The 9,648-nt window shown below is 38.5% G+C and overlaps 1 protein-coding gene across 1 annotated transcript; it reads left to right on the top strand.

The window, feature by feature from the left end:
- The first annotated feature begins 1,045 nt into the window (after positions 1–1,045).
- Positions 1,046–4,653, top strand: LOC116504861 (lysozyme C-3-like). Its single transcript, XM_032212081.1, has 4 exons — positions 1,046–1,218; positions 1,407–1,568; positions 2,871–2,949; positions 4,364–4,653. The coding sequence occupies exons 1-4, from the start codon at positions 1,083–1,085 to the stop codon at positions 4,428–4,430; spliced, it is 444 nt and encodes a 147-aa protein (XP_032067972.1). The 5' UTR covers positions 1,046–1,082; the 3' UTR covers positions 4,431–4,653.
- Positions 4,654–9,648: the final 4,995 nt, after the last annotated feature.

Below are 9,648 nucleotides of genomic sequence, written 5' to 3'. Positions count from 1 at the left end.
TTACATGATTTATATATTGCCAACCCAACCGTTAGATTATATTCCTAACAACCCATTATTGTGAATAATTTACAAAACCTAGTTGCAGCATTCAGCAGTTTCAGATCATAATGGAGAAAAAATATCTATGTGGTCACTAAGAGCTGACAGAGACTTCATGGCGCATGATCAATCAATGTTATTCAGAGGAATCAATGACTAATCTAACATGGTAATTTTTGCTCTACTGATTCACGTCCATAGCTCTCACCATGGCCACAAACCAAACTTGATTAAATTAAATTACATTTACAGAATTGAAGATCAAGTTTCAGAAAGTTTTTAATAAAGCATCATGTTAAGAGTTACAAGTTGCTGGATGGTATGAATTCATTGTGCATCCATGTCAGCTTCTCCTGTATGAGGAGAAAATACAGAACTAGAGCCTCATCCCCACCTTTCTCCCTCTCCCTCTTTATGTGCCCTTAAGGAGGACAATTAGGCAATAAAACCAAGGAAATAAAATACAGTTCTCTGAGTAATTTCAGTATGTTGCATTTCTCTGCAAACTTCATGAGACCAAAAAATACACACTGAAACTAGAGTTGTATTGGAACAACTGAACAGAAAACTCAACCAAATGAGAGGGAAGAATGTTTTTGGGACAGGGGTCCCAAAAAATCAAGAAGGCAGCAGTCACCGCACAATAAAATCCCTCTTCCTTTTTCACATACATTGCATGCAAAACACAAAAAATGATGGGACTTCAATCATGCAGTTGTAACCATCACTTGTTCATTTTTGGCACCTCATTCCCCTTGGCCCAGGATCTCTCAGGGAGCTAAAAATACTTTTCTCACTCATCTTTAAAAAAAATGGTTTGGCTTCTTACGAAATTAAAAGTGACAGTGAAAAATTTTGTTCTTCTACTTTGTCCTCAACACGGTCTTCTGGTTACTCCATTATTGCTTCAAGTTGGGAATTACTATTGCCACATACTTTGTTATCAATATCTCCTGAGTTTCCACATTCACAAGCTGTGACTATAAAATCCAGGGGCCACACTGGAGAAGTCAGACCTCCTCCTCTGAGAAGCTGCAGCAATGAAGGCCCTAGCACTCGCACTTCTCTTCCTCCTCATTGCAGCCAATGAAGCCAAAGTATATAGCAAATGTGAACTGGCTTCAGCTCTGAAAAGAAATGGCATGGATGGCTATTATGGCTACAAATTGGGTGACTGTGAGTTGACTCTTTCTGTCTCTCTGTGTTAGCCTGGTCTAGGTTTTCAAGAGGGATGGGTCATTGGGTCCTTCCTTGGTTGGGGGAAGAATGATTGAAGATGGTTAAATATTCTGTGTAAAAAACTGTGTAGCTTTCCATCTATGATACAAGCCTTTTGTACTCCTTTCCCCTTTGCTTTCTTCCAGGGATCTGTATGGCTTATCATGAGAGCAGATACAACAGCCGAGCTGTGGGGCGACCAAACACGGATGGCAGTCGCGACTATGGGATTTTCCAGATAAACAGCCGTTGGTGGTGCAACAATAACCAGGGGCGTACATCTAACGGCTGTAATAAGCCTTGCAGTGGTAAGACGCCCAGTGTAAAGAAGAAATTATCTTGATGAAGGAATACAAGAGAGGTTAGGAGAACAATTAAGATAAAGTGGACGAGAAAAGGACAACTCAGTCCCACTGGCAGTGGTGGGATTCAAATAATTTAACAACCAGTTCTCTGCCCTAATGGCCAGCTGGGTAGGTGTGGCTGGATGGACATGTGACTGGATGGGCATGGCCAACTTGACGTCACTCACATTGAAGGGGTGCTTCTCCTTGCCTGGCCTCTCATGACCGTGGAGATGTTACAACGGTTGTAAGTGTGAAAAACAGTCATACATCACTTTTTTCAGTGCCATTGTAACTTTGAATGGTCACTAAATGGACTGTTGTAAGTCAAGGATTACCTGTACAAAAATACAAGAAGCTTCTTTGCTTGCAAAACGCTTTCCTAAATACCAATCATTAAATTAGAAATACCTGTAAGCGAGAGTTACAAATCAGGTAAGGTTGCAAATCAGGTAAGGTTTAATTCCTTGAGGAATTAAAATAGTTAAAATGCAATGATAACTATCAGCAGCCAACTCTTGTACAGAAAGTGACCCTTTAGCAGAGAGGTCATTTAAGCTCTCCAGCTCTCCAGAGAGAGCGCCCGCAGGAGAAGCAATCCTTAGATCCATTGGCACCCCTTAAAGATACCACCTGATCTCACTCACCTCACAAGAGGTGGCTAAGAGTACAGAAAACAGAATAACAGTATTAGAGTTGGAAGGGATCTTGGATATTCCGCTCCAGAGGGAAAACAGATATATCTCACTTTGTGCCTCCATACCACCCACCACAACATTAGTCAAATGTCAGAGGCACAAGTTAAAGGCAGCAATTTCAGCACTAGAACTGCAACTAGCAAGGAACCTGATTCAATGATCTCTACCCTTTGTCAAAGAAATCTGGTTCTTGGACTCTGGTGAGACAATTTTTCTCTCACTCCTTTCCAAGAGTGCAGATAAACAGAATAACAGTATTAGAGTTGAAAGGGACCTTGGAAATTCAGCTCCAGAGGGGAAACAGATTCCCAGAGCTCTACACTTTTAAGACTTGTTACTCTACGCAGTTAGAGGATCAGAGATGACATTTCATACTCTACACCAGCTGTATAAGCAGTTGGTTACACTGGTAAAGAAGTGGATGCATTACATATTAACTACTGAGGTCCTACAACTTAAATGCCACATGGGTAAGAATCTGCTTTAAATAGTAATGTTATGCAAGTCTTTGGAAATCTTGTTGGAAACATCTGTGTTGGAACATATTCCAATTTGTCTTTCCTGGCAGCTTTCACAAATGATGACATCACAGATGATATTGTTTGTGCTAAGAGGATTGTCCGTGATCCCCAAAGGATGAATGCCTGGTAAGTCAATATTTAATTAATATCTTCCTCTTGTAATGTTGGGCAGCAATTGAACTGTCATGAAAGTTAATTATCTTTCTTTAAATTAGAGTACAACTTTTAACCTTGATAGTAAAATACAATTGCTGAATATGTCTTATAAAATATAAAATACGAGTTTTATTGTCTTTTAAACTCAGGTTTAAAAATAAGATAAAGGTAAAGATTCCACTCGCACATACGTGCTAGTTGTTCCTGACTCTAGGGGGTGGTCCTCATCTCCGTTTCAAAGCTGAAGACCCAGCGCTGACCAAAGACATCTCCATGTCATTTGGCCACATGACTAAATGTCAAAGGTGCCCGGAACACTGTTACCTGCCCACCCAAAATGGTCCCTATTTTTCTACTTGCATTTTTTGCATGCTTTTGAACTGCTAGGTTGGCAGAAGCTGGAACAAGTAATGGGAGCTCACTCAGTAATGTGGCTCTAGGGATTCGAACCACCGAACTGCCGACATTTCTGATCAACAAGCTCAGCATCTTAGCCATGGAGCCACCACATCCTGGTTTAAAAGTAGACTGGCACTTAGGTTATTAGAGGGGTTTGTATTATAACTGGATAATTTCTTCCCAGTAATTTCCCATCCATTATCCACTTTTGTGCTTCTCTCTTGTTTTGAAATCTTTTATTACAGGTTCAGCATTGGGGTTTGGTTGGTACTGAGTTGGGGCAGGTAGCAGAATAATTTGGCAGATGGCCTTTTAAACATCAGGACTCTGGATCCATGGAGGAGCTCCACAGGATCAGAGAACTGGTAGATAAAGAAAGCAGTGAGAGAAATAGAGAGAGATCATTTGTCAAACCTCCAATCATAGGTTGAATAGGAAAAAGGGCTGCAGCAGCAAATGGTTAGATGGAAAACTGATAAACTGCACATCTAGAACCAAACAATAGTATTATGTGGTCAAAAATTAGAATACTTTAAAAGTTAATTTGTTGTGTGCCCCAGTGAGGGATTCTATGATATGGGGGAGGATTTTGTGAGCCCTCTGGTGTTCACTAAAGACTTTGGACTTGAATTCCTTTTAGCTCTAGGTAGTGTAGACCCTACCTAGGATATGTGGGGACCAAAGAATCTCTTGGGCATTACTGGCATATAGGCTTTATTGTGACAAATAGAAAGTTAGGACTATTTTACCTAAAACAAAAAAACTGTTGAATTTTAGCCTGGTGGAAAGGAATTCATTGACGAACCAGCAAAGAAATTTTATTGATCAATAAACAGGAAGGATGAATGAATTAGAAGACTTCCAAAGTTTCTTCCAATTGTTTTGTTCCCATATTCTGTTATTCTTGAAGTAGATCTACATAAGCAATTGAACAACTGTGCATGTGGTTTGGAAAGACATGCAATATTCTTATTCTTACTGCTAGGGTTGCCTGGAGGAACCACTGCAGAGGAAGAAATCTGTCAGAATGGACTCGTGGCTGCCGGCTCTGAGATGGATGATTCTGCATTTCTCTTCCGCATTTCTCTTCCTCCTCCTGTGATGAAAATGATACAACTTCTTATACCGAATGATCAATCTCTTACATTCGATTTGGTATTTGTACCCCACAAGTTGGGAAAAACAAGTTTCTTCGCATACAAATGATGATTTTAAAACTCTTTAAAACTCTTCAAATATCACTTGAAAATGTTCAATAAAATGAATATTCTGCAATTTGCCATCTTCATTTATTTTCATTTCATTATTCATTATTCTCACATAACTGAACTATGTCAGGGTTTCAAGTAACAGACCCAATGCAAACTCCGAGGCCAAAATGCTTGGAGTTATTAGGCATATCATATTGGCACATGTGGTAAAAACCCGACTCTGAAGGTCCCAAGGTTTTCCCCACCCAAATTAAAAATCAAAGTTCTTTCCCCCAGTCCACATGTCCATCACAGGGTCCAACCAGACCACAGTCCCTACTCCACTTGGTTTCAGTCCACGTCTCCGCAGCACCTGGTGAGAACGACTTTGGTTCCCAGGAGAAATAATTTTATTTTGGCTACAAGTCCCCAGTTGCCTCTACTCCCTCCTCCTATTCCCACAGCTCCAACCAGCCTTGCTGTGGCAGCCATGAAGATGCTCCAAAAGGAAGAATACAAACTACAAGCATTTGCAGATGATTTAGTTTTCCTCTTAGAGGATCCATTAGAAACTGCCCCTAAATTGATAGAAAAAAATAGACTAATATGGAAAAGTAGCAGGTCTGAAAATAAACAAAGATAAAATGAAGATTCTGATAAATAATATAGCATCAAGACAAATCAAGAATTGGCAGAAGCTTTGGAGATTCAAATTACAAATAAGGTTAAATATTTGGGGATATATTTAACCCCAAGATTCAGTACACTCAAGGACAACTATCATAAACTTAAGCAATAGATTGCGACTGATCTGATGAAATGGGAAAATCTACAACTATCAACGATATGGAGAATATCTACAATCAAAATGAATATTTTACCCAGAATCTTATATTTGTTCCAGACAATTCCAATTAGATTAGGGAAAGATTACTTTGACGATTTAAATAAAGTAGTGCTGAAGTACATTTGGCAGGGTGGAAAAACAAGAATAAAATGAAAATTGTTGCAAGATGCTAGAATAAGAGGAGGACTGGGCTTGCCTAACTGGGAATTATATCATCAGGCAACAAGCTTGATGTGGGTTAAGGAGTGGATAACATTAAGGAATTCCACATTACTGACTGTAGAAGAACATGATTTATTGTTGGGATGGCATGCTTTTTTATGATACAAGGGAACTAAAATGCAGGGGTATTTTAGAAAAGAGGGAGGCTTTGCTATTAAATTAGGAGAAGATCAAAAGGCAACATTACTTAAAAATTTCAGTCTGGCTATCAACTATTGAAGCTTTTTCATATCTAATAATATAGAAAAAGGAACAAACAGTTAGATATGATGAAATATTGAATGCAGAGGGTGAACTTAAATCTATGCAAGAATTGGAACAGGAAGGAATAAGGATGAAATGGTTTTCATATGTGCAAATACAATTTAGATATGGCAAAGATCGTAAAATGGAAGGTTTCTATGATAAAATGACTGAGCGAAATAAAATTCTGACAGGTGCTGATGAAAAAGTAATTAAAAATTATATGGACACTTACTAGAGGTTAAGCTAGAGGAAGAACCTATGATAGCTTGGGGGGAAAATTTGGACATGGGATTGAACTAGAGAAGTGGCAGAAATTGTGGTCTCAAAATTATAAAATGACAATGTCAACAGCATATAAGGAGAATTTGTATAAGATGTTTTACAGGTGGCAGCTACCCCCAATGAGAATAGCAAGAATGTTCAAGAACAAATTGGAAAAGTTTGGAAATGTCATCAGACACCAGATTCATATTACCATATGTGGTGGACTTGCACAGAAGCTAAAAGATATTGGACTAAAATCCACACGTGGTTGGAGAAAATGATACAAAAACACATAGACTTTAAACCAGAGATTTTTTTTATTGGGAATTATACCGGAAATATACAACAAAGATCTGAAATATTTGATTGTAAATGTGTTAACGGCACCTAGAATTGTATTTGCAAACAATTGAAAAATGAGAAAACACCAACGCAGGAGGAAGATAACGGAATGTGCTGAAATGAGCAAATTTACATTTGAATTTAGAGAACAAGAAGATGAAGAATTTTACAAGGGATAGGATTTGTTCTATCAGTGGTTAGATAAAAAAACATGGAAATGAAAAATGTTGGAGAATTTTTTATATTGTAAGAGTAATAGAATGATATAGGTGATATAACAGCATATGATTATTAAATAGACTAAGAATTATCCAATGGAATGTTGGTATGCATGTATGTATGTATGTGTGTGTGTGTGTGTGTGTGTGTGTGTGTATGTGTATGTATATATATATATATATACACACACACACACATACACACACACACACACACACACACACACACCTACACACACACACACACACACCTTTCTCCCTGGCTCAGCTGATAACGGATCAGAGCCTGTGGCCTAATGGCTAAGACGTCTGCCTAATATGTAATATAGCCCAGGTTCGAATCCCAGTAAGGGTATGGCTAGCTGATGAGAGCTAAATAGCTTGAAATAGATCTATACTAGTCTCCCTTTATTTATTTATCAGCACAAATAAAACACAAATATAACAAAGGCAACATTAAAAATATTGGGTTTCTGTCGTGATGGACTCTTGTGACGAGCCGATTGGCGGAGAATGGAAGCAGTTAGCTTCCTCCCATAATTGGGGCATACCAGGGCTTGTGACTTTAAATATATACCTTTCTCCCTGGCTCAGCTGATAACGGATCAGAGCCTGTGGCCTAATGGCTAAGACGTCTGCCTAATATGTAATATAGCCCAGGTTCGAATCCCAGTAAAGGTATGGCTAGCTGATGATAGCTAAATAGCTTGAAATAGATCTATACTAGTCTCCCTTTATTTATTTATCAGCACAAATAAAACACACACACACACAACACACACACACAAACATATATATGAACTCAATAGCTAGAATATTTTGTTTAAAATGAAGGAATAACAATTGTAACTAAACAAATGATGTATAATGATAATAATGTACCTATGCATATCTGATGAATAATCTGTGATTTTATATGCAACTGGAAGTGGTGATGCACAAGACTGTAATCAAATGACATGCTATATGTAACTGATGAAGGTTTTATGTTTCATGTTTTGTTTGTCTTTGTTTGTCCAAAAATAAAATAAAAAAGAAAAAAAAAGATGCTCCAAAATGGCTTCAGGGTTGACAAACTGTCTATTAATCTTTCTTGTGGCAGGGAAGAACTGTGTAACCAAATAAATCACAGGTTCAAAACTTGGCATCACGTAATAGAGATCTTGATGAATCTCTTCATACAATATTAGTAAACTACCTCAAAATTGTTACATGGAAATTCCAAATTGGCATTCAAGGCCAGACAATATCTAGGATGTACTTCAGTTATATTAAGGCTTGGTTTTTGCTTTGTATGTAAGAGTGTTTCTGTTCACTTTAATAGGTGGAACTGAGGATTGGAGACATGAAATTAATCTTAGTACAAAAGGAATTGTATGCTGAAGTACCTCTGCTTACATGGCATCTCGCTGGTTGAGGAAGTTGCACAACATTCTCAGAGATTCTCCCCATCCTGTTTAGAATCTTTTTGGACTGTTTTTATCCCAGAGCTATAATTGCACTCAACAATGAACTAAAGGCCTACCATCAATGAGCTGTTGGATGAGCATTACTTAGTCTGTTGTGTAGATGCTTGGGTGGTTTAGGGGTGGGGAATTTCTGGTGGGTGGGTGGGTGTTTGGGGATTGTCATGTGTTGGGCCTGGTCTCCGGGTGTTATGTGAATTTCATTGTATGTGTATACTGTGTATATATGTACAATGACAATAAAATAAATCTAAATCTAAATTTCATGGTGGGATAAGATCAAGAATGCATGAATGAAAGAAGGCATGTGGGTTGAATGCATCAGTGAGTGACCATTGCAAAGTGCATTGTAAAGTCCTTTGATTTGGGTGGACGATTTGTTCATATAGAGACAATGAATGAGGATCAAATTGCAAAATAAATCTATGAAAGCTTTAAGACTTGCACACTTCAATGCCAGAGTTCTTAGGCCAACATGACTGGAGGAGGAATTCCGGGAGTTGAAGTCCACAAGTCTTAAAGCTGTCAAGTTTGAACACCCCTAGGGGTTTTTTCCTAAAAGGTTAGGAGTGCAAGGGTCTTGTAATTTGACAGCTTTAAGACTTGCGTGCTTCAAATGCCAGAGTTTCTGAGCCAACATTTTGGTTGCTAAGCAAGAGCCTTGTTAAGTGAGTTTCACCACATTTTACAAAATGGCCACTCCCACCAGGTCACATGGCTGGAAAGCCACTCCCATCCAGTCACATGGCCAGCAAGCCATTCCCACAAAGCAGACCACACCTACAGAAGAGGTTCTAAAAAAAATTGAAACCCACCACTGGTCTAGAGCCATTACTATTAAGAGGTTTCCATGAAAACGGAATCACTCGTTTGCTTTGGGTCTACAGGCAAAGTGGATAAAGGGATCTTAGAAGCATAAATATGCTTTTCATTCAGGTGGGAGAGTGTGAGGCCCTGTCCTACCAAATATCAGAATCTAAAGCTGTCTATTCATTGGCTAGAAGAATAACATCTTTTAGCCAAAGTTTCCAGTAAGTTATGCCTGGCACTGATTTTAATAAAAAGATTCACTGGCCGGTAGGTTCAGTCATCTAGGAGAAGTGTCTTTGGTGTTTATATTGATTCAGATTGTATAAATTCAGCCAGGTCCACATGCAAACTGGAAGAAATCCCAGAGTTCACTTCCAAGCTTGTATGCCCATCTTGTTTGTGTAATGGCTTCCAAAAACTGAACTTTTTCTCCACATTTCTGAAAAGAATAACTGAGTGGATTTCTCTTTTCTTTAATGTAACTTTTATTAAGAGTTTTTACATGTATAAAAGACAAATAAAAAGGTGTATGTGAGAGAGTGAGAGAAAGAGGGAGGAAGGGGAGAATATCTATGGTGGGGTTCAAAAATTAAGCATGTCAGAAGCCACCACACAATGACCATCCTCTTCCTTTTTTCAGTGCAAGACCATAAAAAGTTTGAGCT

Source organism: Thamnophis elegans, chromosome 2, assembly GCF_009769535.1.
Source record: "Thamnophis elegans isolate rThaEle1 chromosome 2, rThaEle1.pri, whole genome shotgun sequence".
NCBI classification, from domain to species: Eukaryota; Metazoa; Chordata; class Lepidosauria; order Squamata; family Colubridae; genus Thamnophis; species Thamnophis elegans.
The sequence above is the reverse complement of the archived record's forward strand: the minus strand, read 5'-3'. Positions and strand labels throughout refer to the sequence as shown.

Coding starts and splice junctions, on each gene's coding strand:
- LOC116504861 (XM_032212081.1), top strand. CDS start 1,083: ATGAAGGCCCTAGCACTCGCACTTCTCTTCCTCCTCATTGCAGCCAAT. Junction 1,569..2,870: donor CTGTAATAAGCCTTGCAGTG/GTAAGACGCCCA, acceptor CTTTCCTGGCAG/CTTTCACAAATGATGACATC. Junction 2,950..4,363: donor CCCCAAAGGATGAATGCCTG/GTAAGTCAATAT, acceptor TCTTACTGCTAG/GGTTGCCTGGAGGAACCACT.